The 22394-nt window shown below is 39.4% G+C and overlaps 2 protein-coding genes across 5 annotated transcripts; one reads left to right on the top strand and one right to left on the bottom strand.

Annotated features, from left to right (window-relative positions):
* Nucleotides 1-1747: 1747 nt before the first annotated feature.
* LOC137872611 (T-cell differentiation antigen CD6-like) lies at nucleotides 1748-15631 on the bottom strand. Its single transcript, XM_068710918.1, has 13 exons — nucleotides 15538-15631; nucleotides 14007-14102; nucleotides 11607-11888; nucleotides 9418-9732; nucleotides 8209-8520; nucleotides 6578-6649; nucleotides 6160-6297; nucleotides 5681-5797; nucleotides 5349-5471; nucleotides 5015-5086; nucleotides 3730-3903; nucleotides 2891-2998; nucleotides 1748-2806 (listed from the first exon to the last, which is right to left on the bottom strand). Exons 1-13 carry the CDS (start codon nucleotides 15578-15580, stop codon nucleotides 2712-2714), a joined length of 1947 nt encoding a protein of 648 aa, XP_068567019.1. The 5' UTR covers nucleotides 15581-15631; the 3' UTR covers nucleotides 1748-2711.
* On the top strand, nucleotides 14087-22281 carry LOC137872612 (G1/S-specific cyclin-E2-like). 4 transcript variants are annotated; one of them, XM_068710920.1, is made up of 13 exons: nucleotides 14087-14140; nucleotides 14242-14263; nucleotides 18293-18324; nucleotides 18423-18480; nucleotides 18588-18638; nucleotides 18915-19051; nucleotides 19310-19445; nucleotides 19874-20020; nucleotides 20253-20348; nucleotides 20454-20588; nucleotides 20784-20895; nucleotides 21137-21294; nucleotides 21780-22281. In XM_068710920.1, exons 2-13 carry the CDS (start codon nucleotides 14249-14251, stop codon nucleotides 21852-21854), a joined length of 1152 nt encoding a protein of 383 aa, XP_068567021.1. In that variant the 5' UTR covers nucleotides 14087-14140; nucleotides 14242-14248; the 3' UTR covers nucleotides 21855-22281. The 4 variants fall into 4 exon arrangements, with proteins under 4 accessions (XP_068567021.1, XP_068567023.1, XP_068567024.1 ...); XM_068710922.1 differs by lacking the exons at nucleotides 14087-14140; nucleotides 14242-14263 and adding an exon at nucleotides 16928-16946; XM_068710923.1 differs by lacking the exons at nucleotides 14087-14140; nucleotides 14242-14263 and adding an exon at nucleotides 17313-17344.
* The last annotated feature ends 113 nt before the right edge of the window (nucleotides 22282-22394 follow it).

Genomic DNA, 22394 nt, shown 5'->3' with positions numbered 1-22394 from the left:
GTTCTCCATAATGAGGTCATAAATTGACAACTGAGCAAGATGCAATCACTGAAGGAAATGAGATACGGTCAAAACATTGATTCAAAAAAATTAGATACAAAGCTAGGTATTGAACATTAATTTAAAAATATTTTATCACAGAAATTTTGTTTATAGAACTTTAAAAGGGCAGTTCACCTCAAAATCAGAAATACTCTTTTCCCTCTTATCTGTAGTGCTATTTATCGATCTGCTCGAAGAAAAAAACTCAACAGAAAAGTCTCTTTTCAGAAATCATGATAATGCACAGATACATAGATCACTTGTTGTGAGCACTTTTGTGTAGGAACTATGGTAGAAAGAAATAGTTCCTACATGAAACTGCTCAAAACAGTCAACAAGGAGGAAAAACATGTACAGTATTTATGATTTGGGGTAAACAGTCCGTCTAACAGAGTGTAACACATGATTATCAACTAACTTCCTGTGCTAAAAAGCCCCAAAACTAGTTGGCCAAACTCTTGTTGTTGTAATACTCTTTATATTATTTTTTAATTATTACATTTTTTATTTCGTCCTAACTAAAAGCTGCTGCAGCTGTGATTCTAGTATGTGCCACATACTGTTTGCAGGCAGGTACTGTCGTCTCCAGGCTTCCAGCACCAAACAGAGTTCAAAAGTTTAAACTCGGGCAGGATCTGTTGTCGGGACACTTTAAGCAACTTACGGACTTATGGAGCCGTAATCCGTTGTGTGTAACTGATTTAATGAACAAAGTAAAAACAGAGGGTTGATCTTCTAATCCCTCAAATACTACAAGCTACTTGAAATACTGGTGTGCTACATTTCTTTCCCCTTGATGTTAATCAGGCCTGCAAATCCGCAGATTTTAAGATTTTGATTTATCGATCTCTCAGAGCAGAATAAAACAAAAGCAAACTGTCGGAGGAGGATCTGTAATATATCAGGCTGCATAGTTTTAGATGGAATCTCTGTTAAGTGGTGTGTGGGTTGGTGTGTGGGTTGGTGTGTGTGTGTGTGTGTGTGTGTGTGTGTGTGTGTGTGTGTGTGTGTGTGTGTGTGTGTGTGTGTGTGTGCTGAATTCTCCGGCATATGAAAGAGATTGAGTTTCATAAGGAGATCTGGTCGTTAATTCGCCTGTTTATCTCGACGCAGAGGTCTGGACTAAATTTGAGTGCAGTATACGGTTCTCTCGGACACGTGTTATCTCTGCCGACTTCTCCGTCCACCTCCTCCTTTTCTCCCCCCCATCCTCCCCCTCCGCACACCCCAACACACACTCGTCCTCCTGTGCCAAATACCTTCCAGTCAAAAAACACCTAATTCTGCTGGGTTATCAGCCTAATGCATCATCACTCCCTGATTCTCACGTTAGCAGAGCTGAAGCTAACCCACGCGCATCTGTTGTATTCATCGCCGCCGCCCTCTATTAAAAGTTTCACAGGTGCTTTCGAGAGCAGTTTGTCATATTTGCTTCGACAAAACAAGACATCACTTTGATTCAAGGCATCACTTTGATTCAAGGCATCACTTTGGATCAGGGGGAAGCGTTGATGCTCTGCAGCTGCTGCAGGCGTAATGGACCGAGAAGAGCCGTGCCAGGTCTGGTTTCAAACCGCACTGACGGTTTATGTTGGCCCCTGATCAGGATCCAGAGTTCCCCTTCAGAAACTTTTTCACAGAGCGTTGTTTCGACTTCTCCCTCGTTTAGCACGAATATGTATTTGAATAAAAGTGTCACAGCCTGGATAACATTTATTTGGCAAATATTTGATGGCATTACAAGTTTGTTTGTGTTTGTAGTTTATATGTAAGGGCTTTACTCCAGTCAGACACTTGAGCCTTTAGTTACCTACAAGCTCATAGTGCCACCTTGTGGTAGGACTCAATATTTTGATCACACTTTTACCCGGATGATGTGCTGCAAACATTATTTGAACACACTATATGGCCAAACGTATAAGGACACTTACTGTTGTGTGCATTTGGTCTGCGGTCATTTATTGTAGTTGTTGAGAAATGTTAACTGCAAACAGTTGTATATTCTTGAGACTTTTTACCTTTTTCAACATGAACGCTCTTGTGGCTGAATTCCAGCAGTCAGGTTATAAAATCTTGTCGTAAACCTTCCTAGAAGAGTGGCGGCTGTTGCAGCAGCAGAATAAAGCCCATCGTTTTAGAATGACGTGTTCAACAATCACATATGGGTGTAATGTTCGGATGTCCGCATACTTTTGGCCATGTAGTGCACATCACAGTTCTAGAGATCATGTAGGAACTCTATAGTTTGAATGTACTGATCTCTACAGGAAAATACAAAGCAAACATTAGCACATTGATTGAACACATACTAGTTATTACATACACAACACATTAGTTAAATATTAAAACATACATATGTTACAGTTGCCACTACATTCACAGAATAGCTGAATATGCCTTAACTTCTCAGTTTGATTTCCTGCCTTCCTGGCAGTCATTGGTCCGTCACAGTGAACATTTTGTTGAATTTGTTTTTGTTGAATTATATTTGCAAGGCAATGCATCTGAAAGCACCGACGTCGAGTCTCAACAGCTGTACATTAAACGTATTAATGCGGTTCACAGGAAACCGTAGTTAGTCATTGGGTTTCCTCCCTCAAAACAGGTGCTTACACGTTTCCTCTCAGCTCCAGTCCCACACTCTCTAGTCTCTGAGTTACCTCCTCTGGTTACTGTGAGGTGCCGATGTCGTCGTAGTCGTCCTCAGATGAAGAGTCGTGGTCGGGACTCACGGGAGAGTAGATGGGGCCGTCGTCTTCGTCACCTGATGATTACACAATAATGGCGATCAGCAAATGTTACAGATCTCATTTTTACACAAGCGTAATATCTGTTTGGTGACATTTACTTGAACTCTGCAGGTTGGTCGTTTGCCCGGGGTCAAGTTGATCTTTGCTGTCGACGAGCTTTGAAGGGTCAAAGGCATCGTTGACGACAGACTGGGCCGGTCCAGGATCTGTCATTTGTGAGAGGACAGGGGATTGTGACATCTATCTTGTGAAAGCTTTTGAGACCGTTTCAGGTTGGCTTTCGTCTTTCATATCCTCCCACCTCTAAGTCATGGGTGTGTTTTTCTTTACTCTCAGCTGCAAACACCCACAGATATAGTTTAGGGAGGGACTGCACAAAAAGATGAATCTTATATTTAAAAAGCTAAATTAGTATCAATACAAAATGTCTACTAGTAGTAATGTAAATCTTGAAGGAATAGTTCAGTTAATTAACTTTCTTGCGAAGAGTTACAAGAGATGACTGGTATGGATCTCATGTATGGCAAATATGAAGCAACAGTTAGCTCAGCTTAGCATGTAGAGGATAGTAATATATATATATATATATATATATATATATATATATATATATATATAGTATATGAAAACAGGGGGAAACAGCTGGTCTGGTTCTGTCCGTAGTTAACAAAATACACCTGCTGGCTGTAGCTTCATATTTAGCATACAGACTTAAGAGTGGTATTGATCTTCTCATCTCAATGCCACTCAAAGCCACTACTCCTTGAATATTATATCACAAACAGCTGCCAATACACACATATGAAGTGGAAGTGTGACATTAATGGCAAACATAATGAAGGTGTGAATATTCTAGCCACTATTTAAAATGTTGAACACAGTCCCTTAGTTGTTTTTCATGGTAACTTGGTTGAAGGGAAGCATGCATGGGACTGACCTGGGGTGACCAGGACGTAGCCGTCGTCTGTGTTTTCGTAGCATTCCCCAGAGGAGGTGCTGGAGGTGTCGAATGAGTCCACTGAGATCTTTGACACTCTGGCATATGGAGGCTCTGCGGGGACGCCATTGCAGCCTGAAAAGTCTCCCATCACTTCCTCTGTGGGTTCAGGAGCTGGAAAATGAAAATTAGAATATAACATTAATAATAATAATTTAAAAAATAAAAAATAAAATGATTGAAAAGGATCATTTAGCTCTATGGTTAAAAAAATGTCCAGATGTTTATTTTTCAATAGAAATAAGCTTTTGGGTTTCATTGAGTTTTATCCTTTTGACAAATATTGTACAAACATTGAGGCCGTACATATATTGACTTTTCATATGCGCCATATATTTTTCAATCAATCAATGGAAACCATGGGCTTTCTAAGTAGCAACGGGTCTATTTACAGATTGCCACGCTACATTTTTGATTACAATACAAAGAACCCATTTAATTATTTCAAATATTAAAATGGTTAAATGTTGCTAACAGGGTTCAGTATCTGGCAGAAAGTCATGTGTATAAATGCTTAAATTGTCCGACACTGACATATTAACAGGAGTTTCAGCTTATTGGAGTCCATAAGTATAAAATAGAGATATTAAGACGTAGTTGAAACAGCTCCCCAGATAATGTGAGACAAAGTTAGGACCTATTACAACTTTTGAAAACAGGTATAAATACTTTTTATTTGAAGAAAAATAAAGAGAGATGGATTAATTTACTAAACATTTTAGTAAAAATATACATTTTGTATAATGAGTACTACTGTATTTGCTATAGTTAAATCTGTGGCATCATTAAATTGTCACTTTTCTTCTTCGTATGTGTGTTTGTGAATATTTGGTGTGTATTATAAAAACCAAAACAAACCAATATCAACTCAAAATATTTCTTTGATTTCCTGTTAAATAAAAGGTTAAATTTAACTCAAATCAGATTCAGAAAAAAATTATTTATCCTCATGGGAAAGTTGGTTACTATTACTATCATATATAAGCATAAAGAAATATAGGGAAAATGTAAATAAAGGACTATGTGAAATGTAATGATGTACATAATGCATCAAAATAAAAACACTAATAACGTGTTCAGAAAGTCGCAGTCATTATAAAAACTCCCTCTCCGTGTCTAAATGTTTGAGCCATCCTCTTCCCTACTGATGATCACTGTGTGTGTTTGAGATCTGCAAAGTGTTACTGTGTTTCTGTGGCACCCTTGCAGACGAACAGTGACTCACGTTCCTCGCAGAGGCAGTCGAGACCTGAGGGCCTCATCAAAGGGTTCACATCGGCTCTGTACCTCTGAGAATCTGGATACCAAATGATGCACACGTTTTAATCACAAGCCATCCTGCAAACATTCTGTGCAAACTGCAAACATTGATCTGCAAAGACTGCATGCAAAGACTGCACACAAACACACACACACACACACACACACACACACACACGCAGGGCAGAGCAGCTTCAACTGCAAAATGCAGCAACACAGCGAGAGAACAACTTAACAGAGGCAAAGACAGAGAAACACACAGGGATGAATTCAAAAGGGAATAAAAGAAAGTAGCTCACTCCGAAAGGTTGATAAAGGGACAGACGGCTCATTGCTTGGCTCATACTGCTCATAGTCTGTATCTACTGACGTGCTGTCAACGCTACTATGCTGGGTCCAAAAATACCTGGGATTGGAGGGGACTTTTTGAGACAAACACAAAAAAAAGCCGACTTGGTGAAATGACTTCATTCTTTGTAAACGTGGCACAATTCTGCAACTTTCTCACTACGATGCATCTATATAAATACATGTATATGTAAGGTATTAAGAAAGAAAAGTCTAAGTTGTGTTATTATCCAAGGGATAGTCTTTATATTTGTCATATTCTTGGAAATGTTCAGCCACCGACCTTCTGTTTGCAGTGGGTTGGGAGTGACCTTAATGAGGTCGACGGCGCCGTGGTGGCTTTTGTGATGATGTTCGGAGGTCGGTCGTGAGCTGGAGCGAGTCTGCTGGAGCAAGAGAGCTGTGGACACAGTAACCGAGGAAGAAGATTATTATTGGCTTATCTAACTCATGCTGTCGGGTCATAAGAATACTGAAGACATGGGTTCAAATTAGATGTGCTGCGCTTTGAAAAACGTTGTTGTTTGTCGTTGAGATTTAGGATCCTCTAAGACATTTTTAAAGACAAAGAAAATACTCTTCTTTGAATAATAATCTGTGTCCACATAATAATCAGTGTATGATTTCACTGATTTAGTTCACACCTTATCCTTGACATTCTAGGAACTATTGTAAATCACGTGTAGAGAAATTTAAAATCACAACGTGACTGTAGTAAAGAGTAGTAACACTGTAGCGCAGGCTGAAGGGAGGAGAACCAACCGTGTCGTCTTCTGTAATGGCAGCAGAGCACCGAGTTTGTGATGAGAACCACGAGGAGAAGAGCAGCCAGAGCGATGGTGCTGATGAGTTCTGGAGTCAATAAGTGGAAGTCTTCAGCACGAACGACTGAGGTTGCTCCTTTTGGCATGAACACAAAGAGAAAATCATTCTTGTTCTTTCTGGTCACATGGTATAATAAGTGTTTGTCTGAACGCCCCACTGAGACATATTGTGTTGTCCCACTCTTAATATATATTATACTCTTAATATACTCTTAATATATATATATATATATATATATATATATATATATATATATATATATATATATATATATATATTTATATTTTAAGTAACATTTATTAACATCATGTGACATCTGTCTATTTTAATTAAGATAAAAAGCTAAAATATTTACCAGTCGTCCAACTGGTCAATACAGCCGCATTAGTTGTGGTGGCTGTGGTGGCTGCAGGAAACCCGAGGGAACCTGCAGGACAACAATAGTATATTTGAAGTTCAACACACTCTGGATGTGAGCTGACAAATTAAGAGAAGAAATGATTCACCTGTTTTATTTACATACGCAGAATGAGCTCAACAGAACATACAGGGATACTGACGTTGGGAATAAAATATTGTACCATTAAAGTTGTTTCAAAGAAAGCTGACTTAATGTGAAGGAAACTGATCTCTGACAATTATCTGACCATGACTCTACTCTATAAAACTTAAATAGAGGAGAATAAGTGCGTTGTTTAAAAGTTATTTTATTATAGCAAAATTAAACTTTAAATAATTATTTTGGATACATTTGTCAATCTTGGTATATAGCAGTGGTTCCCAAACTGGGGGGCAGTGGAACTACAGGGGGGGCGCAGCTTCATCACCAACCCACACACACAGGCACACACAAACACCGGTAAAACAATATAAAATAAAAATAACAAATACAATTGCAAACAAGTTGTAAAGATAGGGCACTATATCATATGGTTACACCTAAGAAATAAAAAGAAATCAAGCGGAACCGACGTGAGAGCGAGAGAGCGAGACACACACAGCGACAGAGAAAGAGAAAAAGACAAGAGATAGGAAGGAAGCGACGTACCAAGATGGACAGATTTGTGACTGGTATAAAGCGCAAATCAGATGACAAGTCTGTTACAGCTGTAACAGGCGACGCGACCGCCACAACAACGGCACAAAAAAAGGTAAAAGCAGGAAAATATAACGAGGCATATCTGTCCCTGGGCTTTACAAGAGAGACCCCAGAGTGTTGTGTGTCTTAAAATACTGGCAGACAGTATGAAGCCCACTAAATTAAAAAGACACTTGGAAACCCACCACCCTGTGTGAACAAGCACCTTGAGTTTTTCAAAAAGAAATTGCTCAGCAGAGTCACTTTGTAAAAGCTGCACCTGTCCCTGTGAAAGCTGTTAAATGTGGGGAAATATACGTTGTTTGCACAATAAATTAAGTTCATTTTATTTACAAATGAATATGTCAGAAAGCAATTTCCATGTAGGAATAGGAATGTGCCTATGCATAGGAATGTGATTTATGCAGAGAAAGCACTGAGTAACGTCCACATCATGTCTTTGATCATTATTCTATATGTAGGATTTTTTTTTTTCTTGCACACTAATTCAGTCTGAAAAAACTACTGTTAAATGGGGAAATGTAAGTTGTTCCTAACTTCAATTTTAACATTTGAAGTTAATTTTACTTACTATATTCAAGAATGTAATACAATTAATATGAGTGAAAGCACTACTTGAAAGCAATCTAAAGTCCAATCTTTTTGGAAATTGTTTTTGGTAAAACAAACTGAACAATAAAAGTGAAGTGATATGTATTTATTTTAGAAAGAAAAACAAATATTTGATAGAGTTTATATATTATAATGCAATTAATTTAAAACAAAGAAGGTACAACCCATTTGGGGTGGGTGGGGTCGCGCTTACAATGTTCCTATATCATCAAAGGGGGGCTTGACAGAAAAAGTTTGGGAAAACATGCTTAATGAACAAACACTGCGTCACTCACCTTTACAGATGACCCCGGATGCCTTTGAGGTCTTGCACAGGTGCATTTGGTTGTACTCCGCGCACTGCCACAGACTCCGCGCGTTTCGATCGCATTGGTAGTACCACAGCGCCCCGTCGTTGAGGGCGAGAGAAGGACGAAACTGGGAGAACTTCTGCGGCTCGGCACCGCACCCCAGCATGGAGCACACCATGGAGGCCATGTTCTTGTTCCAGCAGTTATCACACACAGTACCCCAGCTGCCATTGCGGTGGACCTCCACTTTACCAGAGCAACGGTCCAGACCTCCAGTCAGTCTGACCGCTCTCATCTCTGCAGAGACACAAACTATTAGACTTCGTCATTGAGACACTGAGGGCTTGTCCTTGATATTTGTTCTTTGGGGGTTTTATCAACTTGAGGGTCGTTTACATGTATAACCTACACAAGTTGGGAATTTTATAGTACGATAAATTTGATTGTACTATAAAATACAATGCCCATCCAACGCTTTGTTCTAGATTGGAATATCTCAACAACAAATAGATAGTTTGCTATAAAACTTTGCACAGACATTCATGTTCCCCAGAGGATGAATCCCTCTTACTTTGGTGATCCCTTATCTTTTCCTCTAGCGCCACCATGAGGTTCACATTTGAGGTTTTCAATGAAATGCCTCAACAACTATTGGATGGACTGCCATGAACACATTCACGTCCCCCGTTAAATGATTATTCACTTTGGTGATCCCTTCACTTTTCATCTATATAATCAATCATCATCATCATCATTATCAATATACACCCTATTATATAAATTTGGAATTATATCATACAAATACAATACAATACTAATTCCTATCAGTCTCACGTGTACTTTGTGGTCAGTGCTGATTAGCAAATGTTAGGATGCTTACTTTACACCAAGATGTTGAACATGGTGAACATTAGTGTCAGCTATAGTGTTGCTTGCAAAACACTGGTGTTGGCAATTAGCTCAAAGCACCTTTACGCCCAAGAACAGCCTCACAGAGCTGCTAGCATGGCTGTGCACTTTTGGTTCTGTTGTGCATAGATTTTTTTATTTAACTCTAAACTAAATAATTGGCCATAGAAGGATTTATTTTTAAGTTTCCACTTAAGGTCCACCTTGAAGCGTTCAACCACAGGAAGCTAGTAACTTTCTCATAATTTTATTTTTCTGTATGAGAATGATTTCTTTTAACTGGACCTGAGCATACGACCCCAGCGTCCTCTTTGTGTCCGCAGTCGGGCTCGTCCTGTGCGGCTGGACAGGCCCACAGGTTCTCCTCTCTACCGGTACAGTTCAGCTCGTCCAGGTGGACCGGTCCTCTGCCCGGGGGGAAGGAGCCGCCCTGTCCCGTCACACTGAGGGCGTAACCGCAGCCGAGCTGGCCGCACACCACGTCAGCGTCCCGCAGGTCCCACTGGTCGTCGCACACGGTGCCCCACCTCCCGTCTCTCCACAGCTCCACCCGCCCAGCACAGCGGTCTACCCCTCCTGCCAGCCGCACAGCCTGGTGGCCTAAAGGAGGACATGCTGTCAACTTCTGCCACTGTTTATGACAAAGGGCTGAGGTAGCCTGGGAAATAGTTTTATGGCAGTTTATTTGACAAGATTTACAGCAATTGAACAGAAGAAGAGAGACTGAATTAAAATCCTTGCAAATTGATACATTTATCCATCTTTTATCAGTGCATATTAAAGCCTAATCAATGCAGGAATCAATAAAAATAGATAGATTGATTCACTACTTGCATTAGAATAGCATCTGACTGGACTGATAACCTAGAGAGGCTTTATCCCCAAGTACACACTCTTTTGGAGTGGTGAAAGAAGTAGTGTCAGATCTTTTTCTTAGCAGTAAAAGTAAAGTAAATGTACTAAAAGGCTACTACCGTATAGAAAATGCTGTAGTAATACAAGTAAAAGTCATATATTCAAAATCTTACTTTAGTGAAAGTACATACGCTATACCAAAAGTAAAAGTATTCACTATGCAGAACGGTCCAATTATTTAAATTATATACAGTATTAAGCTATATCTTGATTACAATTAGTGATGCATTAATGTGTACGCATCACTCATGTTGCTCTGGTAAAGGGGGTGTCATGGTCCTAAGGTTTTTGAGTTAGTTTCCTGTTTTAGTTGAAAATCCTTTCCTCTTGTCATGTTTCACTTCCTGCCTTTGTTTGTTTCCACCTGTGTGATTGTCTGCTCCGCCCTAATGAGTTTCACCTGTTGCTCGTCAGCCTTGCTGTCACCTGGCCCTCGTTATCTCCCTCCTTTCATGTGTAGATCTCTGTGTACCTGTATTAAAGTACTGCATCTTATCTGAGTCTGCATTTGGGTCCTTCCTGCCTGTGAACCTTTTAAATTCAGCAACAAAGTGGTCAAAACTTAAACAGGAACTACAATTCCAGCATATTATGTATGTCGTATATACATATAGAATTGAATTGAATAGATCAGACCCATTGTCACCGACATTCGATCCAGCTATTTGAGAGGACTTTCAAACTAAAACAGGAAAAAACAGGTGGGACCATGACAGGTGGGGTTTCTCCTTTGTATTTTTATATACTGTATGTCAGTGTCTCAAGACCACTTTTTTAAAGGCGTCATCTCGGATTTTTGCCCGGTCATGTCTCGGTCTCAGGATGTTATTTAAAAACAGGCCACATATGGAGAGCTATCACAAAATTGCTTGATTAATAACTGATAACTATGATTGTCCATTTAAAACAAAGGAAAATTCCCACACAAAATGTACCTCTGCAATGCCTTTTGATTTATTTTCTCAAAATATTTCTCATGGTACACTGATGCATATAAATAATGTATACATGTCAATAAAAGAGGTGAATGAAGAGAAATGATCATTTGTTTTGTGCGGATGTTTTTATGGGAATGTTGATCTTTCAGATCGATTTGAGGAGTGCTTATGCATGTTCCACATTGGATCATAAGTGTGCCATGCAGTGAGGGACTCGCACTGGTCTGGTCTTGACTTGGTCTCGGGTTGTGTGGACTTGACTACAACACTGCTGTTGTGTAGTTTAATACATCATCATTTATTAGTTGATTTATATTTTGTATTAATTTGTATCAAATAAATGTAGTGGAGTGAAAAGTTGAATATTGGCTTCCAAAATATAGTGGAGTAGAAGTATAAAAGTAAAGTATAACAGGTGGTTATGTTTGCCAAAAATACGAAGCATACATTAATAGAAGTATAGTGAACTAAAGAATAGGCCTACATAGCTGAATTCACAAGTAAATGTAAAGATATTTTTTTATAATGGAAAATAAAAATCAAGATTTCTTTTGATCACAATCCTATAATCTGCATAGGATATGATATTAAATTAAAAATATAAATTAGAAAAAACCTTACCACAAATTGCTTCAGCAATCACGGAGCAGTTACCTCCCACACTCTGTGAACAGTTCTGCAAACGACCATCTCGGTACAAACAGTCGTGAAAGCAGGTGGCATTGGAAGATGATTTGGTTTTGTTAACATGATAGACGCTGCCGCAGTCGAGATCCTGACACATCTGTTCAACGAACACATCTGCAGAGTCCGCTGGCAATGCCGCCACATCACTGCTCCTGTTTCCACGCATCCTCAGCGTGAAGCGGCATTTACCAGCAAGTTTGTGAATGTAAGGGTCACCTGAGGACACACAGAAGCAGAAACACAAAATGACTTATGTGGCAATTATTCCAGTAAAACTCAAAAGTATTAATTATTGTTCTCTTATTGTGGTCTGCTTCTCATTACTTTCAGACTTCCCTCCTCTGTCTGTCTTCTACAGAAGTAAAATCTTTAACAATGTGTCACAAATATATAGTTTTCTTTCTTTAAAAGCTCAGATATTTCCCAAAACAGCTGGGCACTGTAGTTTTTTAGGAAACGTCACTCAAACAGGAGGAAATAGTGCATTTGTTGGGGACTATTTTCAACTGCTGATTAATACACGTTTGGTGTTCTTGCTAATCCAGCACCAGGACGGTGTATGCAGGATTGGGCGGGTAGTTACTTTCACTGGTAGTGACCTCTACACAGGCCACCCAACACACCACATTAAACACATCGAACCACATGTACTGATCGAGAAGTTTCTCGTTTTAAAGAGCAACTATTTGACCAAATGCCAATGTAGCATGTAGCAGTGTGGGTAGAAGGAGACCACATCCTGAGCCCACCACAATCTAATTCTCTACATTCTAATATTTGAAATTAGTTTTAACTTTCGCAACATATGTGTATGTAACACTTGAAGGTATTTATTATTGGGGGAAAAAAACCTTCAAATCAAAGAAGAGATAAGACTGGATCTTTAGCTTTACCTAAAGAAGCTGACGTATTTCCTTTGAAACATATTGCCAAATCTACAATACTGTTGCCAGAGTTTTTTAATATAAAATAATCCTAAACTCTCAGTAGTAGCGGGTTTCTTTTTCCATGTAAAATGTTTTATGTTAATTGCTTAAAAAGATAAATAGATACATGTATACCATTTCCTTTTACTGACAGTAATGAAACATCTAATTCTTAAGTACTTTTGGCCCATTTACTTAATGGTGTAAGGTTGTAATGAACCTGGCTATTTCAAACATACTGTTTAATACTATCTGCATTCATTCAGCAACAAGTGAGTGAGATTTTCAAAATGTGATTCTCTGTAATACATTTCCAACATTGTATATTATTTTCTGGTGGCTTCGTGGTTGACACACGGGCCTCACCAACAATGGCGCTGGTTTGATTCTGGCCAGAACCTAGCTTACATTGCCCTCTCCCTCCCCCACACAATTCTACTGTCTCTACTGTCAACTATACCATATGGAAATGAAAATTCCCCAAAAATGTACTGAGTGTTTTTTTGTTTTACTTTGTCACTTATCTTCACATTCATTGTAATCTTTAAATCTCTCAGCGGCTCTAAATATGGCAAGGGGTGACCGGTGGCTAACCGGCTAACGTTGCTAACAGTGCAAACAAGGCAAAGGTGCCGGCAGAGCTAACTGTTTTACTTGAGGGGGAACCGGAGGGTGGCTGCTATGCTTCCGCGACGTTGGGGTCGGTTGGGACGGCTTTATCGCTTCTTTATCATCTGTAACCGCCGTGTGAGGTGCAAGGTGTCTGCCCCGAAACTAGCCAGTGGGGTAGGCCAAGGAGCATGCACTAACTACCATGCGCGTAAAGCACGCGCGGCCTGCCCGGCTACTTCAACAGAGAACTCGAATTGCCAGACACGGACTCTGTGTTGTTCTTGACTCTGAATGTAAAGGGTATCGGACTGAAATGTTTCTGCCACAAAAATGTGTGACTGAAGGTGTGCAGCTGCACAGCAACTACCAGCAGCAAAGCTCGCTTGCAGAGTTGTCTGCGTGGGAGAGAGAGAGAGAGAGAGAGAGAGAGAGAGAGAGAGAGAGAGAGAGAGAGAGAGAGAGAGAGAGAGAGAGAGAGAGAGAGAGAGAGAGAGAGAGCGAGAGAGAGAGACTGCTTTGCTATCCCCCAGTTTGATTTGCATCTGCAAAGTTCACCGAGATGATGCGTTTCACAACCAGGTTAACCCACATCCTGTGACAATAAGAGCAAGAATATTCATATTCTCTCTGCATTAAGTGTTTATTTTGGTTCTGGACAAAAAAGTGGTACAAACAACTATTTTATAACTGTGTTTGTTTGTTTGTTTGTTTGTTTGTTTGTGTGAGAGATACAGAGAGACAGAGAAAGATTGTCATCCTGAATAATACATTTACACTACAGAAAAATGTAGCTTACTGTTGTGTTCCTCTTGTGTTCTCCCTCTTGTATTATCTCCCTCTGCTGTCACCTGGACATCAGTAGGGTTTGTTTGAGCGGATGAGTTTTGCAAAGCTGAAATGAAGATGGGAAAAGACTCATTAACTTTCACTGTCAGTATCAATGTGAGCATCAAGCCTACACACCACATGTGTTTACCACAGGACTTTTTATGAATAACCGCTTGACCAAATGTCTGACTTTTGTCTTTCAGCAAGTGGATGGAGTGCAATATGGTAAGAGTTCACCAATATATTATCTCCGGTGTGTGGGATCTTCCACATTTATCTTCTTCTTCTTTCAACACTTAACTTTATGTTTTCCACTCCCTGTGACTGAATCTGAAGCACCAATAGGTTCAAATGATTCAAAGGTTTGTTTGTCACACACACATGCCAAGCCCTGCCACTGAAATACAACACTCAGTATCAATCACCTGCACTCAGAATGCACATCTGGAAAATTAGATCACTTAGAAATGAGAGGTATAAATAAGATATGAGTATAGTTTTTTGAGATATAAAAAAAACACATTGCATTTGTGTTCATTTTTATTTACAGCGTGCTACAAATGTAAATGCTAAAGACTCTTGATGATTTTGTTTTATACTTAGCACATAAGTGCGCAGTTGGCATGTGGGACATTTTTTTGGAGTGTTTTGTGTGTTTATATAGTTTTGAATGAAGTTTTTGCTTTACCAAGAGATGCAAGATGTTTTTGTTTTGTATGTCTGTTTTTGTGTGTAGTTTCGACAAAAAGAGGGCCCTAGTTTTAGAAATTGTGTTTGTGCAATTTCAAAATAAACTGTATGTGTAGTGAACTACAATTTAGCATCCTCCTAAGGCTGTCGTAAAAAAAGTGTTGAAAATTAGGATTTAACAAGTGAAATATAAAAAATAAAATTCAAAATCAATGTAAAAAATATGCGAACAACTCTATTTGTTTTCATCTTTTTTTGAATAATTCTAACCTCCACACCATCTCTTATTTTACTTAAAAACATTTTCTAAGGCTTTTGTAGACTTCAAACCTACATAAAAAGAAATAAGAGCAAATATAAATGGACCAAAGATATGTACAGAAGCTACTGCTTTTCTTCTGAAATACAGGAATACAGGAAAAGCCAACTTCACAATACCTTTGCCAGTTTTGTGTAGTTTGCAGTGTGTTTATTTGTCTATGTTAAATGTACTTGTGATACAAATCAGAAAAAAAAGTTTAAAAAAAAGACAATACCAGCCTCTACGATTTTCCGTCACTGACAACAATAATTCAACATATTTCAGTTGTTTATGACTCCCATTTAAATTGTATCACAGTTTATGCGCTGCTAGTATTAACACATTAGGAAAAATCTCATTAAATATAAATGCAACTTTTTATACCCAAAAGAAATCTAACGTTGTCTCTGTTACAGCCGGTTTCACTCCATACCTCAGAGCAGAACTAACAGTTTGTGAATAATTTTTACATTTCAAGTTTATGAATGTATAAAACTGTAGACAATACCTTGACACAGACAGCTCAGTTGCACAATTAAAACCAGCTTCATGTTGGCGACAGAGAGGGGGAAACAGCTTCTATTGTCTCTTGTATGCTGAGCCTGTTGACACTCAGTGAGGCTTCCTCTCGTGTTCCCTCTGTATTTGATAGACAGAACTTCCCATTTACCGCAGTGCATCATTACAGGAAGTGAAGCCCATGGCTTTGTCACTGATAAATTATCAGGACTCAACCACATTCATGATGCTGAAGCCTCTTACATCAGAAGCACATTGTGCTGATAATTTATCTTCAGAGGGATCAGAGGGTAGTATTTATAGTTATATTAAAATTACTTCTGGTGTACACATGTTTTTGTAGGTATTAATCATATGGCATAACAATAATTCATTCTAATGATGCTAAATATTCTCCTGTATGTTTGATGATGAATATAAAGTAAATTATATTATCAGCATAATATGTGATGGCATGTAAACAGTCAGGGAATCATATTACAGTACTAGGATACTGTAATAATTTGAGCTACAAAAGGTTTCACATAAAGTATATAACATATGGCATTATATTGTATACATTTTGGATTTGCACGTTATTTGCACAATATTGTTATCTTCCACTTTTTATGGAAGATAACAATCACAATAACAATTTTTTACTTTTTGTTATCAGCAATTTCCCACGGGATGAATAAAGTGGAATCTTATTTTAGAAACCTGGTGGCTTAAAACTGCATTTCACCAGAGGGGGGCGACACAACTTCCAGTCTGTGGTGGTGCACATTTTTAGCCAAAATGCTGAGTACTATCTTATAATATAACTGATGAGTCTGTTAACGGACGGGTTTACATTTCTTGTTGAATTTAAATGACAAAACATAGCAGACTGTATACACTCTGGGATATTCTCCAAGTAGGTAAAGCATTGAGTTAGAAAGATTGATGATTACTGAGAGTTCATTTAATTTGCTTTAAAATTATAACACATTGACTGTTAGGCACAGTAAAAACATATAGATACTGAGGTCCAGCATGTCCACAGTATATATTTTATGGAAAAAAACACATATCTGCATAAACATATTTATTTGTATTTAAACATATCTTTAAATACAAATAAATATATTTATATATATATTTCTGCAGAAGAGATGTAAGGTATAAAAAGTCTGTGTTGTGACTTTTGATATCAAACGTGATTCAGTTTTAAACGCTGTGTGCCTGAGGAGAGCAGCTCTGTTTCGACTTCCCTAACTGACAGCTCTGACAGCTGCCTGCTTTGTTTACATCCTGGTCCCGGCGCACGCGCTTGAGTCAATTCGCTCTCCTATTGGCTGTGCTGTTCTGTAGCTCCGCCCATCACAGCCGACCGGAAAATACAACTGACAGAAACAAAAAGAAAAGGACGAAGTGAATGTAAGATGTTATTTTTCTATAACTTTGCTATTGAATTTAAGACTTAATGATTCTAAAACCAAACATCTGGTTTGGTAATGAGCAGTCGGCTTAAAGAAAGGACGGTTTCTTTATGAAGCGTTAGTTGCTGGTTTAGTTATGTTACAGTTTAAGAACAAACTCCACTCGATGCGTTAATGAGGTTGAAACTAAAGCAACGAGACGATAAAAGAAAAATAATACAAACACTTAAATTAGAGCTACTCGCCTATACATTCAAGGTGAACCTCTTTAAACCTCCGTTTGAATGGTTTGGGGTTGGGAGTATTTGTACACATGCGCAATGTGTCGCAAACGCTCATTTGTTGGCGCCAGCGCCAACTGGACATCATTTTAATTTGAGCTCGGAACCGAGGAGGGTAAGCTGGTCACCGTAGTGCTCCTGTAGATTTAGCTAGAGTCTTTAGCTCCGTAGTTTCACCTCTACAGTTCTGAATCATTCTCAAGCAGCTAGTTTGTTTGCAGGTGTGTAACCGTATGATTAATCAAAGCAGCAGCAGCGTGTTTGTTATTTTGCTGATAGGTTTGTTATTAAGTACGTCGTTGTCGAGCTTGTAGTCCGAGTGGTTGTGTTTAGCGCGCTAGCTTCAAATATAGTTAACTTTATTCTGGTAATAGTTTCCTATCTGAGACCCAAGTATTAGAAACTAAAGTTTCTGAGTTCTTTGCAGTCTGTTCCTGGTTTCTGTCGGTAAAGTCGCGTGATATGCACCTGAATCACGATTAAACTGTTCGTTGCACAGCAATGACAAAAGAAACAACAACGGATGAAGTGTTTAAAAAATGATCATAGTCTGGTCTTCGGGTAGTGTTAAATTCATATCATTTTATTAGTGGAACTTTGCACAAGATGTCCTCCCTGGGCCTTTGTGTTGTTGTTGCATGAAGGGAGCAGCTGAAGCTTTTGGGGGGCTTTTGCTGCAAGTCTCTTTGTGCTGTTCACGGTCGTTTTTATCTCAAACGACTGCAGGATCCTGAGAAATATTCAGAAATATACCTGGAGTTGATATAAAGTGTCTTAGATTGAAGTTTCAACAGCAGCATTAGTTTCGCGGGTGGTGGCTACGGAGCGCGTTCATATTACGCGCTCATTAATAATGTTGGCGCGTATGATGAGGTCTAATTCCTGAAACAATGTGGGTTTTTTTGTTTTTTTTTCATCGGGCGTGGTTTGTAATGAAAGTATGTTGTGTGAAAGATAGCTGCAGCTGGCTGTTACCCTTTCCATCTGAGGGCTAACTTCCTGGTTATGTTGTTATCAAACACTGACTTTGTTTCTCTAAATTGTTGCTTTTTTTTTTTTGCAGACAGAAGCTGCAGCAAACATGTCTAGACGAAGGTAATGACCGCGTTGTCTTGCTCTGTGACTTGTTGTTTGAATCTTGATTGGTGTCAAATCTCTAGCTCCGTGTTGACTTCACTTTGGTGTCTTTGCAGCGTTCGCCTGCAGAGAAGATGTGAAAATGCTCCAGGGCAGAGAGGCAGAGTAATCAAGGTAACGAACCGTTCACTGAAGAGCATACAGCACAGCTTTAATAAGTCATTATACAGACAATCAGATTACAGAAGGTCTGACATACAACGTTTCTTCTTTTTCTTCAGCAAAGCAACAGAAGAAAAGTCCAGCCCCTGTCAAAGCTGCAGTGTGAGAAGGTATGTCCCTCTTTTATTGATCTAATTAGATTCAAGTGTGTGTGCAGTGTTGGGTAAGTTTTGTATTAAGGGCACAAAATGTATTGCTTAATAAACGTGTGCACAGTGTCCTTAAAGTAAAACGAAGTGGAAGTAGTACCATCAGAATGAACAAAAAACAATTATGGAATAATGTCGCAAAGTGCCCCTCACCCCCTCCCCAAAACGTGAAAAAAAATCCCTGTGCTGTCTGTCGCTCTTTGTTCATACATGCATTCAGTTTTCTTTCCGTTTCAGAACCAGCAGGTACTTAAAGGCGTCGCCAAGCCGTCCGTCCTCATCGAGACTGCTGAGAAGAGAGTCGGGGCCGACTGTGATGCAGCTCCCACTTCCACAGATTCTTTAGTGCGGCCGTCGCCTCTGCCTCATCTTGGGTATTTATCATTCAGCCGTGGTGTGACTCACAGTTATCTGATACCCTCTCCCTGACCGTTTTAATGATGTAGTCACCCATAACCCAAATATGTACAATTTTCTACAACGTAAGATGAAACGAAGCAACGGAATTCTCACACTTCAGATTCTGGGACAATCAAATATTTGTCGTTTGTGCTTTAAAAATGATCCAAATAGTTGTTGATTTATTTTCCATGTGACTGATTGTTGCGGCTCTCTTTGTGTGCGTGTTACAGATGGGGATCTCCTGAAGATGTGTGGGTGAAGATGGTCAGCCGGGAGCACAATTACAGACACAGCAAGAGCTTCATGCAGAAACACCCCTCGATACAACCCAGAATGAGATCAATACTCCTGGACTGGTTAATTGAGGTGAGTCATCAACTGCATCTCAGAGCTATGCCGCCAACGTGCTTCAACTGGAGTCAATGAATCTCTATAAACAAACAAATACCTGTTAGAGTTAAACATTCATCTATTCTTTCCTCATTTCTGGGTATTTTTATTTTAAGAGTTTCAATGTTGTAAATGCTTAAATAGCGATGTACAAAGCTAACCAAGTAAGTGAGCTCGACCTTTTATTCATCCATTATGTTTTGGGTATTTGGCACAAGCCTTGTTTATTATAACAACACTAAATTCACTTTAAACCTCAGGCCAACTAAAACATTTTTATTCTCTGCTTTTCCAGTAATGGCATTTTCATAAAATCAACTGAAAACTGCAAAAATAATAACTTGTATTTAGATCCCCCACCAGAAAAGACGTACCAACATTTTCTTATATTGTCGTTTCGCCAGGTGAGCGAGGCCTACACTCTCCACCGGCAGACGTTCTACCTGGCTCAGGACTACTTTGACCGCTTCATGCTGACGCAGGACCACATTGAAAAGGGCATGCTGCAGCTCATTGGGATAACGTGTCTCTTCATAGCATCAAAGATGGAGGTAAGGAACAGGATCAGGTTTCCTTTCACACAAATCCTTCAAACTAAATTTAACCGCAGTGAGGAAAACCTAAAATCTAATTGCATGTAGACATTCCACATTTTGCCTGTTTGGTGCAAAGCAGCCAGTTGAGAAGCTGTTATTTATAATAGGGTGTTAAACAGACCCGTTGATCCTGAGGTATTTAATGAGTTTCTAATGGATATGACTGTGCTCTTTTGTTACCTTGTAGGAAGCCTGTCCTCCGAAGCTCTCACAGATGGCCTACGTGACTGCAGGGACCTACTACGAAGACGAGATCCTTCAGATGGAGTTGATCATTTTGAAGGTAATGCGATTACAAGCAAGACCATGTTTTGTCTAATTCTTCTTCTTTTTAATAACCTGCTTTGATTTTATGCATAATTCTAATGACTCGGTGCTTGTTACACAGGCGTTGAGGTGGAACCTTTGTCCCGAAACGGCCGTTTCTTGGCTGAAGCTTTACTTCCAGGTGGCGTCGATGAGCCGCGACTCTGACCTGCTGGAGCCGCAGTTTCCACAGGACGCTTACGTACAGATGACACGGGTAGGTGTTTGGATTTCACGTTGTTGGAGCACGAATGCTGACGCAAACCTTTTTAAAAATGTAACATCTCTCAAACCCTTTTCTGCCGGGGCTGTGCTATTGGGTTTCATTCTGTTGTAAGATCATGTCGTCATGACCTCAGTGGTATCAGAGCTCTCTCTCATCTTTTTCTATATCCATTCTTTCCTTCTCCAGCTTTTAGACCTGTGTATCCTCAACATAAACTCTCTGGACTTTGAGTATAGAGTGTTGGCTGCCGCCGTTCTGAGCCATTTCATTCAACGGGAAACGTCTGAGAAAGTGTCTGGTAAGATTTGGGATTGTTAAGTTTTATAGAAATGTAAATGGGAAAGTTTTGGAGCCTGGTAGCGAGATGAAAATTGGATCAGAAAGAGCCGAGGCGCTGTATTTATTTCTGGCACTGTGAGGAGTAATCCGGAAAATATTTCAGTCAACGACATTTCATTGTATCCGTAACGTCGACGTGCCGGCTGACCCGTTATTAAAAACATCACGGCCTTAACCGCAGTGTGACTTTCTGCGCTCAGGTCTGTCGGGAGACGACGTCCAGCTGTGCGTCGACTGGATGGCCCCCTTTGTGGAGTCGGTGAACTGGTTCGGCAGAGCGCCGCTGAAGGATTTTGCGGGAATAAAGGAAGAAGACAGACACGACGTCCAGACGCACACGCAGTACATGACCATGCTGGTTGGTATTGTTTTTCTTTTTTCTTGTAGCCAAATGTTATGAGCAAGTGTAAGCACGTCCCGATTTCATCGTTTGGTCTATGAAATGTTTAAAAAATACGTCCTCAAACAGTAGTCTCTGCTCTTGATTAAGTCAGTAATAATAATTTAATTTTGATCTGTTGATCAAAAGCCGGAAGAGCTAAAACTATGATTCTGTGAAGTCATTTTTCAAGCAAATGCCACAAAAACTAGTTTTCAGATTAAATACGATGATTTCCTGGTTTATATGATCGTAAAGTGAGGACTGGTTTTAGTCTGTAGGTCAGACCTTGTCTGACCTACAGTTTGGGATGGACTGGGATGGATATATAAACTGGGATAGATATTTTTCACTATTGTAAATAGCAGAAAACTGCCATTATCTATCTCTATCTATATCTATCATTAAATATTAATCAATGCTATATCACTGGTTTCTGACTTTGAACCTGTCTTTTATTTTAGGATGTCAGTCAAAAGGAGGAAAACAGCCAGTTCCTCACTCCTCCCAACAGCACAGAGAAAACATGCACACTCTGAACCACAAGAGGAAGACTCTGGTGTGAGGAAAGAGGACCCAGGAAGTGAAGGTCCCACGGAGACCGAGTCTTGTTAACTTGAAACGGGGAAGAAAAGAAGACTACTTTAACTGGAATACTGACTGTGGATGGGAGTTTAGGTCACGCCTGCTGATTGACATTTTTTTCACTGACTGCATTATTCAAAATAATATTTAAAAGACTTTTAGATCTCGGCCAAAGCTTGTTCTTTTGCTTGATTTTTTAAAATATTTTTTAGCTGTTTTTAGCAACTGGGTGCTTTTAAGAAAAGGAGAAAAAATGTTTTTAAAAAGTGTCAAATATCATTTCTAGGAAATGATATATTACTGAAAGTGATGTGCAATCGTTTACTCCTGTAGCATATTAAATATGGTCCTAGTCAACCGATTAAAACCTTTGAAACACTGCTTCAGGGTCAGTTGAAATGCTGCTTAGGCCTCCATTTCACCTGTCGGCTAATGTGTGAGCACTGAGTATGAGCCCTGATGAAAGCCATGCGGCAGAAAGCCCCGGCTTAATA

Source organism: Cebidichthys violaceus, unplaced genomic scaffold (genome assembly GCF_023349555.1).
Source record: "Cebidichthys violaceus isolate CVI_PGR_0920_01 unplaced genomic scaffold, fCebVio1.0.p SCAF_16, whole genome shotgun sequence".
NCBI lineage: Eukaryota > Metazoa > Chordata > Actinopteri > Perciformes > Stichaeidae > Cebidichthys > Cebidichthys violaceus.
This window is presented reverse-complemented; position numbering and strand designations above follow the sequence as displayed.

Coding starts and splice junctions, on each gene's coding strand:
- LOC137872611 (XM_068710918.1), bottom strand. CDS start 15,580: ATGAAGCTGGTTTTAATTGTGCAACTGAGCTGTCTGTGTCAAG. Junction 11,889..14,006: donor AACACAAGAGGAACACAACA/GTAAGCTACATT, acceptor GTGTGTCCTCAG/GTGACCCTTACATTCACAAA. Junction 2,807..2,890: donor GACCAACCTGCAGAGTTCAA/GTAAATGTCACC, acceptor TGTAATCATCAG/GTGACGAAGACGACGGCCCC.
- LOC137872612 (XM_068710920.1), top strand. Junction 20,021..20,252: donor TCATAGCATCAAAGATGGAG/GTAAGGAACAGG, acceptor GTTACCTTGTAG/GAAGCCTGTCCTCCGAAGCT. Junction 20,896..21,136: donor AACGTCTGAGAAAGTGTCTG/GTAAGATTTGGG, acceptor TTCTGCGCTCAG/GTCTGTCGGGAGACGACGTC.